General features: G+C 40.5%; 1 protein-coding gene across 1 annotated transcript in view; it reads left to right on the forward strand.

Annotated features, from left to right (window-relative positions):
• KCNJ6 (potassium inwardly rectifying channel subfamily J member 6) overlaps positions 1 to 10,790 on the forward strand; it is a 129,018-nt gene extending 118,228 nt beyond the window's left edge. The window contains exon 3 of the mRNA XM_060098769.1: positions 10,465 to 10,790. Within this exon, the coding sequence (XP_059954752.1) occupies positions 10,465 to 10,790 (326 nt within the window). The remainder of the gene's footprint in view (positions 1 to 10,464) is intronic.
• Positions 10,791 to 27,260: the final 16,470 nt, after the last annotated feature.

The following is a 27,260-nucleotide window of genomic DNA, read 5'->3' on the forward strand; positions in this document are numbered from 1 at the left end:
ACCTCATAGGTTTGTGGATGATGGTTTCAAAAGTACACAGAGCACCTGTACTATTAACAAAAGGTTGTTTATTCAGATCATATGAGATAGTTTGCTACTATCTCTTGCCTTCGGTAGAAACTCACAGGACTTACAGAGTAAAAGGAGGAAGTGTTAAGATAGTCTTTGATTGGTGAGTGTTCTATTACAGAATTTTTGGAAGCAGGGAAGTGTTCTAATGGGCTTTCAAGTGCATTTGGCAGTCTTTGGTTCACTATTTACTGGTACGTACTGGGGCTTTCTTGTAAAGTCACAGGGGCTTTCCTGTTTCAACTAGAAGCATATCTGGTCCTCTCCTGTGAGGTCTGAGTCTTGTACAAACAATTCTTCAGTAGACTTATAGGTGTGATAATTCCAAAGCTGCTTTGTGTGCTCATAGGATAGAGCCAATGATAAATGTATAGATTTTTGGGAACCCAGAACTGTTGGAGAAGAGAGAAAAAAATATAGAATGGGAGAGGTTGAAGAAGAATCCTGCAGTTTATGATTTGATTTGAGGCTATCTCATGATTTCTTTCAAAAAGAATCAAGGTAGTTTAGTGTCTCCAAGCAACATTCTGAAGCTGGTAGCCACTGCTCCAGATTGAGTAGAGAGTAAGTACATTTGTATGGAAGACAAGGTAAGAATGGACAGGCTTAGGAGAGCTGGTGGGAATGACAAATGGTGAGCAGGTATTATTTGGCAGTCAAGTTACAACACCCAGTGGCAACATCCCTCGGGCCATGTTGATTCATCTACTCTCCATTTTATTTTGTAAATACAAGGCACTTATAGGAGTTATAAAGGTCACAATGAACACATGATCCCTGTTTTCAAAAATAAATATAATAGTGTGGCAGTTGAGGACATAGGCTCTAGAGACAGGCTCCCTAAATTAGAACCCTAGTTCCACTGTTACTGGTATTAGTCTGTTAGGGCTGTCATAGCAAAATACCACAGACTGGGTGGCTTAACCAACAGAAATTATTTTCTCACCATTCTGGAGGCTAGAAGTCCAAAAGCAAGGCACCATCAGCGCTGGTTTCCGGTAGGGCCTCTCTTCTTGGCTTGTAGACAGCCACCTTCTGGCTATGTCCTCACGTGGCACATGGAAAGAGAGGAAGCTCTCTAGTACCTCTTCCTCTACAAGGACAATGGTCCTACTGGATTAGGTGACTTTATTTAACCTTAATTCCCTCCCTAAAGTTCCTATTTCCAAATACAGTCACATGAGGGGGTTAGGGTTCAATATAGGAATTTTCGAGGCACACAATTCAGTCCATAAAACTGTGTGACCCAGAAAATTTACTTAACCTCTCTTTGTCTTAGTTTGCTTATATGTTAAATAGATATCGTAGCATCATCCACCTATGAGAGCTGTTGTAAGATGTTGTTGGTTGGTTGATGCACATAAAGAATTTGGTGCCAGGCATACAATAAACACTTAATAAATAATGTTTATTACTTAATTCAATACTTGATTTATGAATTTATCAGTTACTCTGGTGAGAGTACAATTGGGAGTACACATGTAGAATGCCTTTTTTAAACATTTAAAAAAATACACTTTTCCATATTTTTTTGTGTAGCTAGAGGTGAACCTCACTGGCCATTCAAAATTTCAGTAACAGAAGAAGTACAAGTGTTTATTGAAGGTATTCTTAACCTGAGCATAAGACAGGGCTTGTTGTTGTTTAAATGATCAGCAGTTGGCTGAGCGTAATGAATTAAATTCACTATGACATTATGGCAGAGATTACTCTATACTGCTTCTTTTTGACACTGGGCTTGGTAAATCACCGAGATCGTTCTCCCTCACAAAGACTTATAAACATTAGTGCAGAACACTTTATTACTGCACTAATTCAGTGCAGTTTTTATTGAGAATGAGAACAAAGAGTAAAGGAAAACATTACATCATGTAGCCTGGTATTTGAAATAAAAAGACAAAACGCCTGCAGTCAATTCTTTGTTTCTGAATATTGGCAATATAGATTAATTTTACAGAATTCCAATGTGGTGAGGGTGGTTTATTCCATCTTATTTTATTGGAATCACATTCTCCAGGCAATTTTGATGCATTTTCTATCTACTGAGTGCATACCTCCAGCTTTATCCAGAGGGCTCTCTCTTGAGGATGGCTTTCATCATATTGGTATTCTGCACAAAATATCTCCAGTCATATTTGTCACCGTGAATCTAAAAATAAGGCTTTGCCTGTTAAATCTCCATGTTGCAGGGTCTGACCTGTGTTTGCTCAGTGCCTGTTAGATCCCTCAACTGGGCCTCAGTCTGGTTTCCTGGCTTCCTGGGCTTTTTGTTCACCACCAATGACAAGCAGTCCCTCCTTCACCACTCTTTATTCTAACGTAGTCTTACTCAAGGAATGAAACACCACCAAAAAGATGGGCTGTTTCTATTCACTTCCAAGTGAGTTAAACTCTTGGAAGATTAACCAGAGAAGCTCTCAGTGGAGAAATTACGAAGTGCAATAATTTTTTTTAAGTCACACACACACGCGCACGCACGCGCGTGCCTTTGGGCTTTGGGGAAATAACTTAGACCAGACAACACTGCTATGGAAATCAAGCAGGCTCCTCAAGCACAAAGTCAAAGGCATGCCTGACCCACGAACACACCAACAGGCCATTCCTCCTCTAACCCCACTGGCCTCAATGCTGTCTTGCAATGTCAGTGTCCACCTGTTTCTTTCAAGATTGTGAGGCCAGATTCCCCAGGGATGTGACATGAGTGGTCTCCACACCTCAGTTTCCTCATCTGTAGAACAGGGATAGAATAATAGCACCTGCTCATGGGGTTGTTATAAGGATTAAATGAAATAGACAAGGTAAAGGGCTTAGGGAAGCCCAAGCTCACAGTAACTACTTGGACTACTTGGGAATATTCTATGAAGATGACAATGATGTGATAATGAGGAATGAGAAGAAACGGGGACTATCATTCATAGCACAGGTCTCACATGCCACGTCCTCCTCCCTGAGTTTGTCTTGCCCACCTCTAAGCTGACTCTCAGTTGTGGAATTTCCTGTGGTTATTTGTACAGAAAGCAGTCAAGGAGGCTAAGGAGACAGTATCCTACTCTACAGAGACCCAGTTTCTGACTCACTGTCGAGGAAATAAAAATGCACGAAAAACTAGTTGAAGGGTGAGAAACCCAATCATGTATTTCTGTTTAACCCCACTAACTGGATCACGGAGCCAAGGAGATCATGGATGGAGTTTACGCCCCAGGTGCACTGAGCCTCCCTCCTTCCCCTGCCCCCACCATACATTCCAAAGACCCCAGGCACCCAGTTGGATGTCAGTTATCATGAACCCTTGGTCATTAGGGGACGTAGGCAAGGGTCCCCATTTCTGGAAGTCTCAGTCAGAATTCCTGATTCTGAGCTTCTATAGGAATGAAAAGATGGACTGTAAGTTCCCTGAGGCTGGGAACTCAGTACCTAGCACATGGATTCCATTGAATAAATATGACCCAAATAAATGAGTGGTTAACAGTTCTGATCACAGGGTAACTTTAAGAAAAGACATTATAGCTATTTTGAGCCAACAGATGTTTGGAAACATTTAAATAATAGTACAAAGCAGAATTATATAGATTAGATTATGTCACAATTCTTTTTTATTGTTTCCAATTCTTTACATAAAAAAATAAGTTTGTATAAACAACAAAGACCTACTGCATAGCACAGGGAACTATATTAAATATCTTATAATAAACCATAATGGAAAAGAATCTGAAAAAGTATATATATATATATATATATATATATATATATATATATATATATATATGTATGTATGTATGTATAACTGAACCACTTTTCTGTACACCTGAAACATTGTAAATAACTATACTTCAATTAAAAAAAGAAAAAAACAGTTCTGAAAACACAGAACAAGAGGAGCCTTTGCACAAAAGATAAGCAGGCTAATACTGCAACAACAAATGGAATTAGCAATCTTTTAAAGTATAGCACTTGGTAAGTACACAATAATGCATGTCATGTATTACATTACAGGGTATAAGAAAACACTTCCAATTTGACTGTTCGATTTAAGAGCTAAAACATTACTGCTATATCTACTTCTGTATTCCTTCTCCACCCTAATGTAACTACTTATTTTTATCATTCCCTTAATTTCTTAAAAAAAATAATTTTGGATGTGCCCCTGAATGATATATTACTTATGCTTACTTTTAGCTTTATACAAATAGTATCATTTTATATATTCTATACAACTTGCTTTTTCAATATTATGTTTTCTAATTTATTCATTTATACACTGATGTTTATTGCCTATTTTCCATGGATTCATCCTGTTGTTCTTTTACTAATTTCTTAAGTTGGATATTCTGCACAGACCTTCTTCTTTTCTAATATAAGCATTTAGGTCTATACATGTCTCTTACTTTCCATGTAGCCCACAATCTTGACATTCTACATTTCAGTATCATTCAGTTCTAAGTATTATTGAACTCCCATTAGAGTTTCTTTGTTGAAGTCGTTTCAAAGTATGATTATATGTTATGAAACACATAGTAGTTTCTTTTCATTCATCGTTTCTTTTTATTCATGATTTGCATCTATTCATACACAGAATTAGGGGATACTCTTCTTCAGTTTTGTCCTCTGTGAGATTCCCCACCCTTTTCAGCTCCCAGACCCCCTCATCTCTGTCTATAAAGACAGGATTTCTCTCCACGTGTTGGCCACCCACACTACTGCCCGGTTTCACAGGCTCAGAGTTCATTCTCAGAGTAAGGCAGTGAGAAGAGAGGAAAATGCAGCCACAAACTCTTTGGTCCACAGAGACCTCTTTTCCCAGTCCTCTGGCCAGAAAGATTTTCTCCCAGCTCCGGACTACGGAGCACTGAGGGTTGGGTGCAGAGACACAGAAATTAATGAGGGCTCCCCACCCCCATTCTCCAGCCCAGAGGGGCACCTTGTCCTGGTCCTTTGGCCAGAAAGATAGGGTTTCTCTCTGAGATTTTGTTGCAACACCACAGCCCAGTTCTGCATAGGGACCACTCTCAGGTTAAAGCCAGATGATAAAAGAGAGAAAAAAACAAACCAAGAAATTTACCTCCAAACAAGTCATTCTTCAAGCTTTGGTACCTCTCCCCAATCTTCCCACTAGTGGTAACTTTTCAGAGTCTGCAGGTTGTTGCATTTTGTGTTTTGCCTAGAAGTCTTCATTGTAAGCAACGGGAGACAAACGCTGCACTGACTCCATCTTCACCAAGCCCAGAAGTCCCATCCCTTACTTGTTATTGAACTTATTTTTGATTAAAATTAGGGAGTTTGTAACTTTCCAGTGTCTAGTTTGTATTTTAGCTGAGAGTCCTTCCTAGGTAATCTGACATGACGTAGAAACAGAAATCTCCCACTTTCTTTTCTAATGACCACAAGCCATCTTTTAATTTAATAATACATGTCAGACATTTCCAGTCAACATTTCTCTATAGTTCCTTCGGTCCATTCTCTTCACTTAACAACAGGTATTTGGGGGGAACCTCCAATGTTGAAGCGCTATGCTAAATGCTAGGAATATGGATATAAAGAAGATAAATGAACTTTGAGGCATCCACAGTCCAACAAGGAAACCAGACACTTCGCATGAGCTGCAAAGGCTGTGAGAAGGCTGTGATGGATTGTCACTGAAATGTCCTGATAGCCGTGGGCTCTTAGCTCCAACTTAAGTGGGGTCTGTCACAGAGGGCTTTAGAAAGGAGATAATAAATCAGCTCTTGAAAGATGAGCAGGAGTCCACCGGGGGAAGGGCATTCAAGATAAAGCAAATAACACAAATACAGGCATAAAAATATAAATGCAAATGGCAAGACAGCCAGCACGCTCAGAGTAAAGGCTGTGATCTGAAATTGGAGATCAGATTTCTCAGGTTTTATTCATCTCTACAAAAGGAGCTTCTCTTTTTCCAGAGATTACTTCAAAAACCTACCTCAGTGGCTTCCTTGGTGGCGCAGTAGTTAAGAATCCACCTGCCAGTGCAGGGGACACGGGTTTGAGCCCTGGTCTGGGAAAATCCCACATACCGTGGAGCAGTTAAGTCCCTGCGCCACAACTACTGATCCTGCGCTCTAGAGCCCGCGAGCCACAGCTACTGAGCCCTCGTGCCACAGCTTCTGAAGCCCACGTGCCTAGATCCCGTGCTCCACAGTAAGAGAAGCCACTGCAATGAGAAGCACACGCACCGTAACAAAGAGTAACCCCCACTCGCCGCAACAAGAGAAGACCTGCGCACAGCAACAAAGACCCAATGCAGCCAATAATTACTTAATTAATTTTAAAAAAAAACCTACGTCAGGACACCGTAATGATCTTTCTGATATGAAAAACAAACACAACTTGCATACACACTGATTGAATCTTTTTTTTTTTTCTGACGACCAGGAGGTCTCCTTTTACTTTATATTTCTGTACATACATAGATAGGTAGTATCTAAACTTTTATGTGCATGGTAAACATACATGTATCATTCCTGTTTTCCATTATTAGTGTTGTGGATATTTTCATGTTTTTCATTTTTAATCTTTTTTATTAAGCAAAGAAAATTCTGCATCCTCGGCTCACAGTCATTTCAAAGCCTGAAACACAATCCGTGAAAAATTGGTCTCAGAGTCAAGGTCACACTTCAGTGAGTTAAGTGACATCGAAAATCACAAGGGCTCCACTGTCACACACTGATGTAATTTTGGCGGCTGCACCTTAGTTGGTTTTATTTTGTTACTTTTTCAACATCAGTAAAAATCACATTTTTTTCTAAGAATGGACTGGGACCAATGTCAATATGTAAGACAGGAATCTTTCTGAAGAAAATGAAAATTATCAGCTTACACTAGAAATACTTTTTGATCTTGTTAGACAAATATATTAATATTCTTTTCATCTCTTTTCAAATGGATTAGGACACAAAAATGTGAATAAAAATTGGGAAAGCAGCCACAAGCATTTGTTTAAATCTCTCTTCTTCATTTTTGATTATATAAATTAATCCTATTAAAGGGGTACTATGAAAAGCTATTTTACTATCCACGTGGAATTCAATAAGCACATTCTTTTGCTAGGGCCGCCATAACAAAGTACCACAGACTTGGGTGGCTTAAACAGGAATTTATTGTCTCATAATTCTGGAGGCTGGAAGTTCAAGATCAAGGTGTTGGCAGGGTTGGTTGCTCTCTCCTCGGCTTATAGATGGAGATGACCATCTTCTCCCTATGTCCTCACATGGTATTTCCTCTACACATGTCTGTGTAACTTATCTCCTCTTCTTATAATGACACCAGTCATATTGGATTAGGACCCCCTCCCAATGGCCTCATTTTAACTTAATTACCTCTTTAAAGACCCTCTCTCAAATAAGTCACAATCTGAGGTACTGGGGGCTAGAACAACATAGGAATTTGGGCTGGGAGACAGTACAAAGTTTAACCACTGTTTGTTTTTGACAAGCGGCCCAAGGGAACAAGTTATTTGCATTGGGCAAACTCTGTCCCAAGTCAGAAAGAGACAAGCCTTGTAAATGGGATTTTCTAGGGAACTGCTAGAAGCTTCAAATGTTGACAATTCTGAGCATGAGGCTTTGAAAGAGCTCCAATCCTGTTCTGACCCCTCCAGTAGTTGCTAGACTGCTCTTTTGCACCATGATTGCAGGCTGTTGATTCTTAAGGCTAACGTGAAGCTGAGCAGGGGGAAAGTTCAAATTTCCCAAAGCTCAGGGTTCTTACTGTGACTCAGCCATTTTTCTTGAGCAAACACTCCTGGAGTTCATTTACAGAGTTCTAGAAGGTTTGCTTTGTCAGTTTCTGCCAGCTTTCTCATTGCTTTCATGGAGGAGAGGGTTTTCAGAGGTCCTTTCTCCATCGGTCCCAATGACATCCTCTTGGCTGCATCCTGTGTTGTTTCTTCATACCTGTATCCCAAGTTTCTAATTCTCTCTTCAGTCAATTCCAATGGATGTTAAACCTCCATATAGATTTTAATTTTAATACTTGTATTTTTAATTTCTAGTTCCCTTTGGCCATTTACATAGCCAGAAATCAAGATCTAGGTGAATTTTATTTTATTTGCCTGTCTCTGTTTTCTAGTCATGTCACAATCAACATATGCTTCCTTAGTGGGAAGAAAAGTTTGAACGTTATTTTATCACCTTTTCCTTTTGACTTCCTGTTTGTGCCTCACTCTGAGCCCACAGAGCCCTGTCATCCCCTGTCTTCCCCCATTGCTCCCAAACACAGATAAAGAGTTGATAACTCAGAAGAGAAACGTTGAGAAATAAAAGCAGGATGCTGTTGCTCTTTGCTTTACAATGCCCAGTAGCCCTGCTGTACTTGTTTCAGAGGCATGGGGGTGGGCGGACCAAATAATTGGGTAGTCAGGGAAACACTGAGGAAGGGTTGCATTCAGTTTTGAGGTTCAGAGGAAGAGCAGAATGTGGGTGAGGGCTGTATGGGCTCAGACTCTGCCAGCTGCAGTGGGTCAGTCATTTCAGTCCCTGGGCCCCAACTTTCTTCTTCTAGCCACGAGGAACAGGTGCACTGCTGTGGGAATATTTTGTAGATCTGAACCCTTCTGTGTAAAACCTACATGTGTCCTGTTCTCCTTACCACACCTGCATTCAGCATAAAGCAATTGCCTAATATATCTTATAGGCTGTCCTAAGGAATAATATACTGACTGACTGGCTGGCTGCTTCCCTGGATGAATGAACACAGGGCTGCAGTAGGACTATGGTGAGTCCTACGTGGTTTTACCTTTGCGGGCCCTTTATTCCATTTAAAAATTTTCTAAGTATACTTTTATATAATTATATAATATAATATAAAGTATATAATCTACCTTATGTAATATGTAATATACTTTATATAAAGATGAATATTTTCATGGGCCCCTAAAAGCACTGGGGGCCCTTGGTACTGGACCTACTGAGCTAATGGAAAGTCAGCCCTGAAGGAATGGCTGAATGAAGGCTTCCATTTCCTGAGAAGTTTCATAAGAGAATTCTTCGACCTCAGAAAAAAAAAATGCACCAATGGCATTCCCCGTATTTTACACCAAGCCTGTTGCCTAGTTTCCTTTTCTAAGGAGACGGGTGGGATTTCCCTTGTTCTGCCTTTTCATATTTAAAAGGAAGCTATCCCTGACTCCTAGGCTGCCAGGAGCTCACATGGCATTTTTGTGCAAATTAGAAAAAGTCTTCTTGTCTATAAGCAGGAAGGGCGGGTGAGATGGGGGGCGACTTTAAAGTATTATATTATCACACGATCTGAACAACCATCTCCACTGGTCCTGGGGAAAGTACAAATTCAGATCAGCATCCCTTCCAACCTCATTTGGGGGACCACAGTAGCTGCCTCTGTGTCACGGCAAAGGGAGGGTAACACAAATCTGTGGCATCCAGCTGAAAGGCAGCATAAATTTAGTTTAAAATGTCAAATTTCATTGTAAGTCTGTGGCCAAAACCAAGACTCAAATCCCAGCAGGGCTCAGGCAAAACCTCTAAAAGCAGGGTGAGACCAGAGTCATGACCTCAGATGATCCTGAAGTAAAAAGTGGACAAGGCACAACCACATGAGTGTGCACCTGTGTGCGTGTGCACACATGCTTTCCTGTGTGTGTGCCGGGCCTTACAGGCAAGTGCCTGAAAGTGCCTGGTGTGAGCCAGAACTTTCACGTTGCTCCCTGGGATTCCATGTGGAAGCCTGGGGTCTCCACCACATGCCCTCCTGCATGGTAGCACATGTCTACAAAAAGAAAGACACCTCCTTGTAGTTGTGACACTGTTACCAAGTCCAAACTCGTACTGCTCGCCTCACGGCAGGCCAGTAAATCAAGAGATGAGTCGTTGAGGCAAGAAATAGCAACTCTATTCAGAAGGCCAGCAGACTGAGAAGATGGTGGACTCGCATCCCAAAGAACCATCTTACCTGAGTTAGAATTCAGGCTTCTTTTATACTAAAAGGGGAGGGGGTGTGGCTGGTTGTTGCAGACTTCTTGGTGTCAGAATCCTTTGTTCTTGCAGCTGTCCATGTAGGTCAGGTCATGATGCCCCTGTAAACCTCCAACAAGACAAATGTTATCCTCTGTTCTGCAACTTTTTATCTCTATATAAATGGGAAAGTGTTATACCTTTAAAGGTCAGAACTTTGAGTCTGGGCTATCCTGTATATTTCAGGCTATAGGCAACATTCTTAACTTGTAGCAAAAGTAATTGAATACAAGGTTAAAATAAAAGAAGCAGATTTAATATGGAGTCAGATTCTGTTCTTCCCTATTATAGCAGCCTATGTGGGTCACAGTCTCAACACCACATGCAGCAGTCCTGCCTGTCTCCCTGAGTCCCCTGGGTGATGCAAAGCCCACAGACAAACACACTAAAGCCTCCATTCTCCTCTCTGCAGGGATGACGTGCCAAGCTCGAAGCTCCTACATCACTAGTGAGATCCTCTGGGGGTACCGGTTCACCCCTGTCCTGACGCTGGAGGACGGGTTCTACGAAGTCGACTACAACAGCTTCCACGAGACCTACGAGACCAGCACCCCATCTCTCAGTGCCAAAGAGCTGGCCGAGTTAGCCAGCAGGGCTGAGCTGCCCCTGAGCTGGTCCGTCTCCAGCAAACTCAACCAACATGCAGAACTGGAGACTGAGGAGGAAGAAAAGAACCCTGAGGAGCGGACGGAGAGGAATGGTGATGTGGCGAATCTAGAGAACGAATCCAAAGTTTAGTCCCCTGGCTGGGCCACCCCTTCTCCTCTCCGCCCACAACCTTCCCTTGTCTCTCATTCTCTTTCTTTTCTGTCTCTCTTACTTTGTTCTTTCCTTATACTGAAGTTTGGCATTACCAGAAAACAAATCTTCAAGGTGTAAAATATCTACCTGCCCTCTCAGTTATTCAGATTGACAAGGCAGATTCAGATTGGGTTAAGGTGTCATGTGCCCTCATTTGTGACCCGAGCCTGGTCTCCTCCCTGAATACGACACATCCAAGTCCTAGAGATTTCTGCTACTTACCTGCATGTGTTGTACAATACCAGATCACTCAAAGAGTGCATCAAAGAGTTTACCTGGGATATGATGAGGTGCCTATTCATTCATGCAGTGAGACACAGAGTCGAGCCCTCAGTTTTATACATCTCAATAAATTTCATCTACAGGGCGAGGTGCTTGCCCTCTGGGGGCATTGCAGTTATAGGACCCAGGTGAGGTAATGACAAAATACTGTACATATGTATGCCTTATGTAATTATTTTCTTTTGCAGTTAGTAATAAAACCCAGCATGTACAAAAGTACTGTAGAACAAAACTTCTAAATAATGTACATAGATGTAAAATTAATGTAGGTTTAGATATATAACTTTAGAAATAAGATTTTTTAAAAAAAAGATTCCCAAAGTACAGTAGGCATTTCTTTTCTGATGTCCTGTTTTCTGGATTTCTTTGGTCCCATTGACCGCTGGCCCTTTAGTGCATGGCCTTTGCTCTGAGTCCCAGACTGGCAGCCATTTGGGTACCTCACTGTTCCCTTTAATTGAATCTAATAAGCCATAGGTCTGGGAGAAGTTTGGAGGTTCAGTAGATGGCAAAACACACCACCAGTATGCTGATATACTGTGAAATGTTTACAAAATTGAGGTCTCTTTTTTAAATACCAAGACCTCACTGACTAGCCTGGGGCAGAATTTCAGGAGGAGGACATGCTCTGGCATGTCACCAACGATGTGTGTTTTTTGGTTTTGTTTTGTTTTTGTTTTCTGCCACACCTCGTGGCTTATAGGATCTTAGTTCCCTGACCAGGGATCAAACCTAGGGTCCCAGCAGTGAGAGTGCCAACTCCTAACCACTGGACCACCAGGGAATTCCCACCAATGATGGGAGTTATGTGTTTATGCTTTTCAAGTTAGCTCTCACCCTTTGTAGTACCACAGTTTGAGAAACTTTTCTTCTACAAAACCATTGACTCTCCAACTATTTTCACTCTATAATCACAGATAAAAAATGAGACAGGTTAAGTTAGTAAAAGACGGTTTGGGTCTAAAGTCATGAAATTCATAATGGCATGTAATGGGCGAAGTATATTGTAATCACTGATCCCACACACCTTGACTCCATCTGGCACTATTCCTATACCTGGGGGGCTTATCCATCAGCATTCCTTGCATTGGTATTTATCATTATTATTATTATTATTATTATTAGTTTATTATTATGAAATTTCCAGAGTTCAATATTTAAAGATTAGATCAACAATCTTGGTGACTGTCTAAGAAATCTTTCTAGAGTATGCCACAGGTTAGAAATCAAATCCAAAGTGTCTCCCAATCAAAGAAAACAAAAAACTACAGCCTTAATTCATTTTAATCTGCAAAGATAAAAAGAAGGAAAGAAGGAAAGAAAGGAAAGAAGGAGAGGAGAGAAGGAGGGAAGGAAGGAATAGTATTTTGTTCTGAAAATCTAATTTTCAAAACAAAAAAATATTCAAATGAAAAAATAAGAAAAGGAAGAGAATCTTAGACAAAACCTCAAGGGCAGGTGGAGATTTTGCACTGAAACAGATCTTTCACATTAAGTTGGCATTTATAAACTGTTTGTTCCCTAACATAATCATCCATCATAAATATTCATTGACTGGATCCAAGTTCATTTTCAGCGTCTACAGCTGTGCTCAGTTTGAGGCTTTGCACCATGGAGGTCAAAGAGCTCAAACTAGCTGTCCCTCCCTGCTGCCCTGGCCTTCCCTGACCAGATAGCACAGGCCTTCACACTGTAGTTTGGGGACCTTGTCTACTAAAAAGCATGTCCCAGAGATAAGGAAAGTAACTCCTCAATTTGACATGGGGGGTGGGTCTCTCTTCTCCCACTTCTGACACCTTGTATCAAGACAACTGCTTCTTGGCACTGACAGTATGGAAAACAAAACTGTTGGCCATAACTCTTTCCTTTTGCCAACATTTCACTTTTTGCATTGAATATTTGTTGAATCATTTATTCATTCCACACACTCCAAAGAGGAGGTTGTAGTTGAGGAGGAGGAGGGAGCCCCATACACTTCTTGCCAGGCTGTGGGGAGGTACTGTGGCCTTACCTCAGTGTAGCCTTAGGAAGGGCCCTCTTGCCTTGGGGGCACTATCCCTGCAGCATCACCAGAGTTGCAGGGCAAGGCATGGTAGCACAAAGCAAGATCAGCTGGGGCTGCAAAAAGTCTGCTAATTTAGCTCCTAAAGACTCAATGGGCCTTTGTAAATCCATTACTAAGGCTTAAAGGACAACACACACCCTGTTGTCTGGTTGGAAGAGCAGTTGGGGGCCCTTGAGCACAACTGAATGAAGAGCCTTGACAACCCTTTGGTCAGACACACACGTCAGTTCTGTATCTGTGACGGGGCACCCAGGTATGAGGTCTTTCTCTATTTCTCACTGTCTTTGGTGTCAATGTGGTTGGAGATGGAACAAGAACCAAATCTCATTTTTGTAATGTGAGCCTCTGAATCTTTAAATGAGGATGCTCCAGAAGAACCTTTTATTAGAATGTCCTTATCAAACATGTCTATTTTTCTACAATTATTGATAACACAGTTTAACAGTGTATTTTGTGTCAACTGTTAAAATTTGGAACTGAAAAAAAGCTCATTAAGACTGAATTTTCTAAGTAGCAAGTATTGAATGGTGTTTTTCATTAACAGTTCAGCAAAGATGATCCTACAATTTCTACCCATTCTCTTCCACCATATCCAGGCTCCAATCACTCAGTCACTTTGTTAGCAAATCCAGAGCTATGGAAATAAATAAGCCTATTTTAATGCACCAATACTCATAATGAATGAGGATCACGCTCAACTTGATATTTTGGTCTGTTTGATGGTGTATTTGAGTCCCTTTCCCATAAAAGCATGGCAGTATCCATTAGCCAGATAAGAACTTTGGGCTAAAGGGTTACAGTTTGCCACAGTTGACTCCAGTTTGGAGGAAAGGGCAGACTCAGCTGGGAGCATGACCTCTCCAAGGGCTGACAAGACCCTCAGATTCTCATTTCCACCCACCCCAACATGCTTTCCAACTGGAAGAGCACCTATTTATGTCAGCTTTATGTAACTGATAAAATTGTTTATGTCTTTGGATGTCCCATGGGCAAACTCTACTCTTTTGGATTAACACCTTTGCAATCACTGTAATGTCAGGTCATTACTTTTCCATCCCTTCAAAATATGGCCTTTTAGCCTGGTTGGTCCAATACATAGACACTCTGTGTCCAGGAGAAGGAAACCTCTCTTTACCCACTCCCTTCCTCCATCTGTCCCTCTCTTTTGCTCTTTCCCTAGTTCTCCAGTTCCAGTTCCATTGATTTAGTTCAATATCTTATGTTCCCTAACAGAAATCCAGCTACTGTTTCTAAAAAGGTCAATCTATTTCTTAAGCACAATTTTCTCTTGCTGGTTTAACCAAACTAGGGCTCTGAAATGTCTGTTTTTCATTATACTCTAATTTAAAAATTATTTATGACTTCATTTAAAAGTCTAAGTTTTGAAGTCTCCAAGCAACATTCTTATGTTTTCCCTTGCTACATTTTCTTACATTTCAGGTTTCTTACTTTTTCCCCTTTGCTTTTTTATTTAGATTGAAGCCAGTATCTTTGGGTTGTTCAGAAACTGTTTATAAATATGGGAACTGGTGGACAGAGAAAGAGACTCTAAAAATTCCATTAGAAAACTACTTTAACTCAGCAAAATAATGTGAAATCATTTGCTTAGCTAAGTGATACAAGATTAAAATATATATATATATATATATATATATATATATATATATATATATATATATATATTCATAGTCATTTCCAAAACAGCTTGCCAAGAGTCTGACTACTTTACAGTCTTTCTTTCCTTGACCTGAGTGATACTCTATGTGATTCAGAAGAGTCATAAGGGTAGTTGAAGATTAAATGTCCTACATAGATGGTAAACATTATCTTCTATGGTTTCATTTCAATGGAAGGCTATTAAGTCAAAAAACATAGGCAACATATACATAATAGATGATTCATTGATATTGCATTACAATATAATCAACTAATAATACCTTGTTTCTAGACTCTATGGCCACCCTGCATTTAAGAAAATGTTATCCTTTAATTTAAAATTGAGTAAAGCATACCTCTTCCTAGTATTTCTGCCCTTAACATCTTGGTGAGCTTTTGATGTAGAATGTCATCTAGCAGTCAAAGCTCTGTCAGGCTACTATTTGATTTTGACAAAGCACAGTATGTACAATAATAACCAAACAATATTACACCCTACGTTGTGTGGTGTTTTGGAGCATTCAGAGTACTTGCACAAGTTTTCTCATTTAATTCTAATCCACCATCAGAGCTTGAGTATTATAATTTAAGTTTTATAGACAGAAAACTAGGGTTTGGGCAAACTAACTTCCCCAAGGCTACAAGGCCAGTCAATCACAGATCTTGGTCTCAAATCCAGGTGCTGAGGCTAAAACCATGGGCTCTTTTTACTACAAAAAGGGTCAGCAAACCAACTCTGCTCACAGAATCTGGCCCACTGCCTGGTTTTGCACCACTTGCGAGCTAAGACTGATTTTACATTTTTAAATGGCTGGGAAAAAGAAAAAAAAAAAAGAAACAAGAGAAGGATACTTGGTGACATGCAAAAATTATATCAAATTCAAATTTCTGTGTCCATAAATAAAGTTTTATTGGAACACAGGCACACCCATTGGTTTATCTGTTTCTATGACTGCTTTCACAATACACAGCAGAGTTGAGTAATTAAAACAGAGGTCACATAGCCGGAAGACTAGAGTACTTACTCTCTGACCATTTACAGGAAAAGTTTGCCAACCCCAGTACTGTGCTATTAAATACTATTAATACCATTAAGTACTATTACATATTGTACTGTACTATTAAAATATTCCTGGGCAAATTAGAATGATGACATTCTTTTCCGGTATAACTCTAATTTCCGGTATTGTGCTTAGGTTTGTTCAAGGAAAAATAACTCATTTTTTTGTAAGAGAGACAACTGCTTCACAGGACTTTGAGCTGGGCCTCAAAGAAAAGCTCCTTTCTTTTCATAACCATTCCCCCAAGAGTGGTAAATAGAGTAAACAGTCAGGCGAGAGCCAGTGGCCAGCTTGGAAAGTGATGTGGTACAACTACTCATTAATGAACAATTTAAAAAAATGGGAGTTCCAGGGGCTGAGCTATTGCTTCGCTGACATGCATAGGTATTTAAATATGTAGACAGCTGGGGCCTGGGTCTCTGCTGAGTGGGATGAACTGGACTGGCAGTAGTTGTCACACATCCAAACAAATTCCCCTCCCCTACATGCCTTCCCTCTAATTCTTTCCTGGAATAGAACTAACTAGACTGCTGAGCTGTCTCTCCATCTTCCCTTGCTAGTTTCCTCTAGCCCACAATTGATCAGCGTGATAAGAAGAACCTTAAACCACCACTCCTCTTTAGTTGTACTTGTTCTGGCTCCCTCTTGGTACTCAGCTAAAAGTTTAACATGCAAATAAAAACTAAATGCTTCTCTTAGAAAACAAACAGGTTCTGTGAAAGAGCTCAGGAAGAAACAGGGGCATAGTAAAGGGTTACTGCATTGTTTGCTGCTTTCTGAGTCTGAAGCACAAGATAAAAATTGGTAACTACAGAAATATTGGATCAAAGAAATCCAGACAATGGAGTTTTGAGATAAATCAATACTAAGTGACATTCTTTAGTATCACTAAGCTGAACTCACTTGTATTCTAAGGAAGCATTTCCAAAGCCAGAATAGGTCAGCCAAGTTACGTTTTTTATCTCTTTAGTCCTACTGAAAAATATATCAAGTTCTCTTATGAGTGCTTTCCTGGAAGTTAGGTGGAAAAGAAAAAATTTTGTCATAAATCATTGTGATGCTGTATTGCTGACAGACAAATGATGGAAATTGAGATGAATTTGGTCCTGTGTCTGAAACTAAGTAGTTGATGGTATCTGCGATCATGCAAAAACTTGCGATCTTGCAAATGCATGGAACAGCATAACTAAGTGGGAGGGGAAAAAATCTCAAAGTTCGACACCATAAAACTTAAATAAATGTTAAAAGGAGTCAAACTGTTACTTGGCCTCATCACCTTGGTGAAAGAAAGCTTCATGCATCCATCTAATTCAAATAGGAGAGTCGTAGGGAAAGAGGACAAAATACTTCAGCACTCACAAGAACAGTTAATTGAAGTCATCAACATGACTAAGTGATTGAGATTTATCACCAGTGAAAATGCTATTTATAAAGTTATTTTTAGACACTACCCCCCTAGACATCAGTCCTAATGTGCCCTGTGGTCAGCTAGAGATTTGTGACCACATAAGCAACAGAGCTTGATTTCAGAGAACTAAATCTTCCTACTAACAAAGCGTAATGGACAATTTCAGGATTAAGGCTACATACCTGTTGTATTAACACGGATCATGAATACTGTGGTATCAACCAGCCAATCTTTATAAGAATAGGAAGGGCTGATTTTCTCAGGCAATGTAAATATCTGCTACCAACAGGCACTAGTGAAATAAACATGTAATTCATCATCATTTCTAAAATTCTAACAGAAACCACAAAATATCCATCCAAAGGAGCAAACGTCCCTGGAGTCCAGGATAGGATCTCTTTGGCTACTAAAACCCCAGTCCAAGTGGTATGCCTAATGGAATATGTCAATAATGGGTCTATCACCACTAAACACAAGTAGCAGAACTGGATCAGCTGTAGTGCACAGAGCTGGGTTGTCGACAGCTGTGCATGATTGGAACCTCTGGGTCTTTAGCCAGCCTTCTTAGAGAAGGAGAAGGAACACTGTTCTCAGATCCAGGCATAGCAGGTGCCGTTCTGGCATCATATCTCAGCATGGCTGACTGGGGCGGTGCGGGGGGTGGGGTGGGGTATGAGCCATACCCTCCCTTGTCCCTTGGCTCAGCCTTGGGTAGTCCAGAAGCCTTGTTCACCCACCACCTCTCTGGGTGAGCCTCTCCCTCCAGCCCTGGTTTCTGCCCATTTAGACAGTGAACCCCCAGAAGTGTCTGCTGGGAAGCCTGTATCTTTTGAGCTTCCCTTGGCCAGCACTCTTGACCCCACAGAGCACCCACGTGGGTTAGGGATGATGACTCTCCTTAGAAGAACTGAAGTAAGATCTTTTGAGCCCCCTATGCACAGGGATGTCCCTCCCATACGTAAGTCAAAATCAAACAATACTAATGCATAAATGAAGTAAGTGTAAGGAAGTCCAAAAGAGTTCTCATTTCCCATGGTGATTACCTCACTGCTTTGTTTTCCTTTACATATCTTTCTTCAGCCTCTATAAATTCTCACTTTTCAGCCATCTCCCTAGATGGTCTGACCTTGTCTCCTCTTTTTAAGTGAGAGGTCTTGATCTGTCACCACAAATCTACTCCACAACCAAACAAATGCTGCCCCAGTCAAGAAACTTTACATCCCTTCTCTTTCCTCTGGCAGAGCCACCAAATGTGGCAGCAATGTTTGGGGGTTTTCTTTGTGTTTTCAAGGAACACCTCTGGATTGCAACTCTTGGAGACACAACTTGTGTTGTCCCCAGGTGCCCACCCAGCTTTCACGTCACCTCAGGTGGTCATCCAAGCCTTCTACCCAGCTCCTCTTTCTGAATTTCCTCCCTCAGCTAACCACTAACAATCATCTTTCCTGGCACCTTCCTCTGAATGTTCATTCCATTCTTGAGCAGTAGCCGAGAACCTATTATTGGGGCTAGTCCTATCTCTTACCACTTCATTGTCCACCACCAGTTTTAATTGAGCATATACTATGTTCATGGTCTGACTACCTGAGACCAAAACGTAGAATATTTTGCTCCTGCCACATAAACGTGAACTATTGAGAGCCCACGAGTGATGGTCGGGCATTTTGACATCAGCCCATAACTGAATACAACATCAGTGAAGTCTTGTGTGGAAGAGACAGCTGTACTTTTCCAGGGAAACCTTTTTGTCCTTGTGACTAGATTAGCCAGCTTGCCAAAGATAGTCCTGAATATCTTTATTCCACGCAATGATTCTGCATCTAAAATGAGAGCCACACAGGGACAACAGCGAACTCTCAAGCCTGTACAGGATTCTGAAACAATGACCCCAAAATCTGCCTGTGCAAAGTGGTCTTTCCTCCCCCACCATCTGCACAGACTGTGCTCTGGGGAAAAACCCAGCAGCTATGTGGTGCCTGGTTACCTAGGACATTCATGACTGCTGCCATGGCAACCATAGCCTATCGGTACCGACTACTCTATGGAGTCTTTGATGAGAACCTGCAGAGGCCCCAGGGGGCTGAGGCTCCCCAGGACTGCTCCACCTGTAGATAGCCTTGGGGGAAACCAAGGACACATGGGACAGTGCCCAGGCAAATAGGTATTCATTCAGCATGCCAGGTGTGAGATATTCCTACCCTTCCTCCTAGGATGGCATGCACGTAGGTGGCCAAACTGCTCCTTAAAAAGCTATTCTTTAAGCCATCATCACCATGCACACACTCTCACACCAAAATCACATTTGCCTTAAAAAAAAAAAAAAAAAGATTCCAAAACCCAAACTAAATTCACATCATCTGATGTAATAGATGTTCAAAGAGCTGCCATCTTATTAATCTCTGCCTAAAAGATTAAGATTGGTCCACAATAAATAGTTAGTGTTTCAATAATAAGCTTAAGTACAAACAAAGGCGATTTTTTAAATTTACTTACAAATTCTTTTAGAAGCCCTAATTTCAAATCAGAGGTATTCATTTTTGCCACCAGGATGCAAAGTCCCCCCAGTACTATTTCTCCTTGAACTTGCCATTTTCCATCTGGCTTTGAAACTGAGAAAAACTCCTTGACATTGGCATGAAAGGTGAAGTGGAATTTAACACTGAATCTTTTAGAGTTCAATTCAGTCTGGCCCCATGAATCAGGCTGGAATAAACTCTGCTAACCAGGAATGTCTCAGCAACAATCCCACTGGACACCGACCTCATGGAAACTTTGGACATGGTGGTAGTCAAGATGATGGCCTGCTTTCAGAGAGAGGATCTTAACATTCAAATCTCTAAGTCATGCCCACACTGTACAAGTCAGGCCAGATCAGATCCCAGAGTTTGCATTTCACCAGGTCAGCTGGCCGTGTTCAGATGGGTGTTAGGGAATAAGTGAGAACTTTCCACAACCTGAGCAGCTTGACTTCCATCTTACTTTTTAATTCTATTACAACAGGGATCAACAAGACGTGTGGGCTCTTCTCCTGTGGTTCCTCTCTATTTGTATCTTCATATGCTTTTCTTCCTTTTCTAAAAGACTCCGTTAAACATACACAATGCAGGGGGAGTTTCCAGTCTTTTGTAACTAACACATCAACTGACAAATGCATACACACATACATACATATACACAAATATACATGCACTTATAGACATGCACACGTGCGCGCACGCGCACACACACACACACACACACACACACACACACACACACACTTATCCTTCCCAATCCATTATGAGCTGGTCCACATAAGTGAATTTCCAGAAAGCCAAAGCCATAACAATAATAATCACTTCCCCCCAGACCCCCCTCACCATCACTGTGATATTCTTTCTGAAATGTACCATAAGCTTTCCTGAAGCCACAGGCAACGGGTCATACATAAAGTAGCCATTTTTTTTCACTGGTATGTAGGAAACCTGGATTCAATCTGAGGAGACTGGGATTCTGGTCCTGGTTCCATCCCCAGATGGCCCGTGTGATCTTGGATAAATAAATGAACTGCTTTGAAACAGTTTTCTCATCTTTTTAAAAATTAATAAACCTTATTTTCTTAGAGCAGTTTTAGGTCCACAGCAAAACTGAGCGAAAAATATAGAGACTTCTCATATACCCCGTCCCTGCACATGTGCAATCTCCCATGTTAGCAACATCCCCCATCAGAGTGGCTACATTTGTTACAATTGATGAACCTATCTTGATTGTTGTTATCGCCTAAAGTCCATAGTTTACATTAAGGTTCACTCGTGGTGTTGTACATTCTATGCGTTTTGACAAATGTGTGATGTATAACGACATGTATCCACCCTTGTAGAATCATACAGAATAGTTTCACTGCCTAAACATCTTCTGTGCTCTGCCTAGTCATCTCTCCCTCCCCCTAAACCTTAGCAACCACTAGTCTTTTTACTGTCTCCATAGTTTTGTCTTTTCCACAAGGTCATATCGTTGGAATCATACAGTATATAACCTTTTCAGATTAGCTTCTTTCATTTAGTAATACACACGTTAAGTTCCTCCACATCTTTTCGTGGCTTGGTAGCTCATTTATTTTTAGTGCTGAATACTATTCCATTGTCTGGAGGTACCACAGTTTATTTATCCTTTCATGTACCAAAGGACATCTTGGTTGCTTCCAAGTTTCGACAACGATGAATAAAGCTGCTATAGATATTTGTGTGCAGGTTTTTTATGTAGACATCAAGGTTGTTTTTTTTTTCATTTGGGTAAATACCAAGGAACATGAAGGCTGGATCATATGATAAAACTATGTTTAGTTTTGTAAGAAACTGCCAAACTGCCTTCAGAAGTGGCTGTACCATTTTGCATGGCCACCAACAGTGAATGATAATTCTTGTTGCTCCACATCCTTGCCAGCAACTGGAATTGTCAGTGTTTTGGGTTTTGGCCATTCTAATAGGGGTGCACTGATATCTCATTGTTTTCATTTGCATTTCCCTGATGATATAAGATATGGAGCATCTTTTCATATGTTTATTTGCCACTGTACTTCTTCTTTGATGAGGTGTCTGTTCACATCTTTGCTCACATTTTTTAAAATTTTGTTGGGGCATAGTTGTTTTACAATATTGTGTTAGTTTCTGCTGTACAGCAAAGTGAATCAGTTATACATATACATATATCTACTCTTTTTTAGATTCTTTGCCTATATAGGTCATTACAGAGTATTGAGTAGAGTTCCCTGTGCTATATAGTAGGTCCTTATCAGTTATCTATTTTATATATAATAGTGTGTATGTGTCAATCCCAATCTCCCAATTTATCCCTCCCCCCACTTTCCCCCCTGGTAACCATAAGATTGTTTTCTACATCTGTGACTCTATTTCTGTTTTGTAAATAAGCTCATTTGTACCATTTTTTTAGATTACACATATAAGCAATATCATATATTTGTCTTTGTCTGACTTACTTCACTCAGTATGAAAATCTCTAGGTCCATCCGTGTTGCTGCAAATGGCATTATTTCATTCTTTTTTATGCCTGAGTAATATTCCATTGTATACATGTACCACATCTTCATTATCCATTCCTCTATCAATCGACATTTAGGTTGCTTCAGTGTCCTAGCTATTGTAAACAGTGCTGCAATGAACATTGGGGTGCATGTATCTTTTCAAATTATGGTTTTCTCCAGGTATATGCCCAGGAGTGGGATTGCTGGAACCTATGGTAGCTCTATTTTTAGTTTTTTAAGGAACCTCCACACTGTTCTCCATAGTGGCTGTACCAATTTACATTCCCACCAACAATGTAGGAGGGTTCTCTTTCCTCCACACCCTTTCCAGCATTTATCATTTGTAAATTTTTTAAAATAAATTTATTTATTTATTTATTTATTATTTTTGGCTGAGTTGGGTCTCCATTGTTGCGCACAGGCTTTCTCTAGTGGAGGTGAGTGGGAGCTACTCTTCCTTGTGGTGCACGGGCTTCTCATTGCGGTGGCCTCTCCCTGCCGCTGAGCATGGGCTCCAGGCACACAGGCCCCAGCAGTTGCAGCACACAGGCTCAGTAGTTGTGGCTCTTGGGCTCTAGAACACAGGCTCAGCAGTTGTGGCACCCGGGCTTAGTTGCTCCACAGAATGTGGGATCCTCCAGGACCAGGGCTCAAACCCATGTCCCCTGCATTGGCAGGCAGATTCTTAACCACTGCACCACCAGGGAAGTCCATTTGTAGATTTTTTTAACAATGCCCATTCTGACCAGTGTGAGGTGATACCTCATTGTAGTTTTGATTTGCATTTCTCTAATAATTAGCGATGTTGAGCATCTTTCCAAGTGCTTTTTGGCTATCTGTATGTCTTCTTTGGAGAAATGTCTATTTAGACCTTCCGCCCATTTTCTGATTGGATTGTTTGTTTTGTTGTTGTTGTTGTTGTTGAGCTGCATGAGCTGTTTGTATACTTTGGAGATTAACCCCTTGTGGTCACTTTGTTTGCAAATATTTTCTCCCATTCTGTGAGCTGTCTTTTTGTTTTGTTGATGGTTTTCTTTGCTGTGCAAAAGCTTTTAAGTTTAATTATGTCCCATTTGTTTATTTTTGTTTTTATTTTCATTATTCTAATTTATGTCAGAAAGTGTTCTGCCTATGTTTTCCTCCAAGAGTTTTATAGTATCCAACCTTATATTTAGGTTTTAATCCATTTTGAGTTTATTTTTGTGTATGGTGTTAGAGAGTCCTCTAATTTCATTCTTTTACATGTAGCTGTCCAGTTTTCTCAGCACCACTTACTGAAGAGACTGTCTTTTTTCTCCATTGTATACTCTTGCCTCCTTTGTCATAGATTAGTCGACCATAGCATGGGTCTAATCACTTTGCCCATTTTTTTTTTTTTTTTTTTTTTTTTTTGCGGTATGCGGGCCTCTCACTGTTGTGGCCTCCCCCGTTGCGGAGCACAGGCTCCGGACGCGCAGGCTCCGGACGCGCAGGCTCAGCGGCCATGGCTCACGGGCCCAGCCGCTCCGCGGCATATGGGATCCTCCCAGACCGGGGCACGAACCCGCATCCCCTGCATCGGCAGGCGGACTCTCAACCACTTGCGCCACCAGGGAGGCCCTGCCCATTTTTTAATCAGGTTACTTTCTTATTGTTGAGTTTTAAGAGTTCTTCATATATTTTGGATGATAACAGTCCTTTATCAGATGAGTCTTTTGCAAATATTTTCTCCCAGTCTGTGATTTGTCTTCTCATTCTGTTGACAGTGTCTTTTGCAGAGCAGAAATTTTTTTTTTTTTTTTGCATTACACGGGCCTCTCAGTTGTGGCCTCTCCCATTGCGGAGCACAGGCTCTGGACGCGCAGGCTCAGCGGCCATGGTTCATGGGCCCAGGCGCTCCGCAGCATGTGGGATCTTCCCAGACCAGGGCACGAACCCGTGTCCCCTGCATCGGCAGGCAGACTCTCAACCACTGCGCCACCAGAGAAGCCCAGAGCAGAAATTTTTAATTTTAATGAAGACCAGCTTATCAATTCTTTCCTTCATGAAATATGCCTTTGGTGTTGTATTTTAAAAGTCATTGCCATACCCAAGGTCATCTAGGTTTTCTCATATGTTCTCTTCTAGGAGTTTTCTAGTTTTGCATTTTACATATAAATCTATGATTCATTTTGAGTTAACTTTTGTTAAAGGTGTAAAGTCTGCATCTAGATTTTTTTTTTTTTTTTTTTTTTTTGCCCTGCCACATGTGGGATCTTAATTCCCTGACCAGGGATCGAGCCCTCATGCCCTGTATTGGAAGCACAGAGTCTCAACCACTGGACCACCAGGGAAGTCCCCTAGATTCATTTTTTTTAATACAAATGTACCATTTTTTCCAGCACCATTTGTTGAAATAACTATCTTTGCTCCATTGTATTGCCTTTGCTCCTTTGTCAAAGTTCAGTTGACTATTTATGCAGGTCTATTTCTGGGCTCTCTATTCTGTTCCATTGATCTGTTTGTCTGTTCTTTCACCAATACCTCACCATCTTAATTACTGTAGCTTTATAATAAGCCTTGAGATTAGGTAGTGTCAGTCCTCCAACTTTGTTTTTCTCCTTCAATATTGAGTTGGCTATTCTGGGTCTTCTGTTTCTCCATATAAACTTTAGAATCTGTCTGTCAATATCCACAAAATAACTTGCTGGGATTTTGACTGGAATTGCATTGAGTCTGTAGTTCAATTTAGGGAGAACTGACATCTTGGCAATATTGACTCTTCCAATCCATGAACATGGACTATCTCTCCATTTATTTTGTTCATCTTTGATACCTCTCATCAGAGTTTTGTAGTTTTCCTCATACATATTTTGCTAGATTTAAGCTTAAGTATTTCATATTGGGGAGTGCTAATGTAAATAGTGGTGTGTTTTTTATTTCAAATTCCACTTGTTCATTGCTGGTATATAGGAAAGAAAGTGATTGACTTCTGGTAAATTAACCCTGTATCCTGCAACCTTGATATAAGGGCTTATTAGTTCCAGGAGTTTTTGCTTTATTCTTTCAGATTTTCTACATAGACAATTTAGACAATTATGTCATCTGCAAAGAAAGACAATTTTATTTCTTCCTTCTAAATCCCTCTAAGCACTGCTTTCACCACATCCCACAATTTATGATAAGTTGTGTTCCCATTTTCATTGAGTTCAAAATATTTTTTAATTCTCTTGAGATTTCTGCTTTAATCTATGTGTTATTTAGATGTGTGTTGTTGAATCTCCAAGTACTTTGAGATATTTCATCTATCTTTCTGTTATTGACTTCTAGTTTAATTCCACTGCAGTCTAAAACAGACATGGCATGACTTCTATTCTTTTAAGTTTGTTAAGGTGTGTTTTATGGTCCAGAATGTGGTTTATCTTGGTGGATGTTTCATGTATGCTTGAGGGAAAAAAATGTGTCTGCTGTTAGTTTCATCTTTTTCAGCAAGTATTTGAATCCCACAGTATCTGTGTCTATGACTCAGTATCTGTTCCAGTCTACATCACCATCAGATCTGGTCTATACCATCCTTCCTTACACTAAATAGCCCAAGATGGCTTAGCTTTAAGTCTTAGCTGCTTTTAAGAGTTTCACTGATTCCTTTGCTGACAGCAGTGAAATTTCATCATCACCCATATGCTTGTCTCCAGCTTCCCCTTGCCAACCACATCCTTCTCTCCTCTCTTTTACCACAACTAAACCTGTAGCAAATAGACAAGTTGTGGGTGTGAGTTAGGTATCTTCTAGAAAAATGAGGTATTACCAGAGAAGCACTATACTCTCCTCTGCAGTAGAAAAAGCCCCAAGGAAGCTTAGCATCTTTGATAGAAAATAAGTGCATGCCTACATCTTAGATTCATCCATGAACAGCTCAGTCAGCTCCAGCAGGTTATTGGCAACTTATTTTTAACCTGAATCCAACTCTACCTTTTCTGAAGCATGCACCTGGGATCCCAGGCCAGCCAAAAAAAAAAAAAAAAGAATTAATACTAAACCAAGCAGAACATAATTAAGGAGGCAAAAAGCTTACACCATAATAACATTTTCATTCAACTGCTTTATTTCAACCATATCACTCTCTTCCACTATTAATTGAAAGGTAATTCATTATGTTTGTCTTTCCCAATAAAATAGCACAATACTAAGACCCCAAACATTTACTATGGCCCTATAAAATATGAGGTTGTTATGTGAGCCATTTCCTATGATAGAAAGAAAACTATTCTGGAAAGTTCACTAGTTCAAAAGTCCTAAGCAGTGCCTAAACTTCAATAGTCTTAACCTGAATCTGTGAAATTGAGGGTAATTCTTAATCTGGTTTGAGCATTGCATGTTTGTAGACATCCATGTTTCTCTTGACCTGGAAGTCCTCAGTCCTACCATCACACAGAACTGTCAGGAACTATTTAAACAAAACAAAGAACGGTCGCTCCCAGGACCAGGTCATCAAGCTGGGGTGTCACTGGGGGTGCATGTTGGTGTTCCAGGTCCAGTATCCATTCCTAGAGAATGCAGGTCTTCTAAAAAGAGACAAGGCACAGACATATTTGATCTTCAATGTTGTTCCCAGAAATTCTTTTAAGAACTTGAGTTTTGATAAATTTCTCCTACAGAGAAATAAAATATTTCATTTTCAAGGCTCACGAAGTTCACCAATGCTGGGAGCAGCCATGCACTTGTATTTCCATTCTCAGGGATCTAAACCGCCGACTAAAACTAGAAAAAGAAAGAACTCTACTCAAAATATTCTGAAAGCTGACTGATGCTCCATATTTTATTATTCTATATCTACATGAGCTTGACTGAGTATTGGCCCATGAAAATTTGTAGTACAGTGGGTGATGCCCTAGGCAAGTTACTCTGAAGACTAAAAAATGTTGACTTCTTCCTCTGCCCTCAACAAGCCTACAAC

This window comes from Mesoplodon densirostris, chromosome 5 (assembly GCF_025265405.1).
Source record: "Mesoplodon densirostris isolate mMesDen1 chromosome 5, mMesDen1 primary haplotype, whole genome shotgun sequence".
NCBI classification, from domain to species: Eukaryota; Metazoa; Chordata; class Mammalia; order Artiodactyla; family Ziphiidae; genus Mesoplodon; species Mesoplodon densirostris.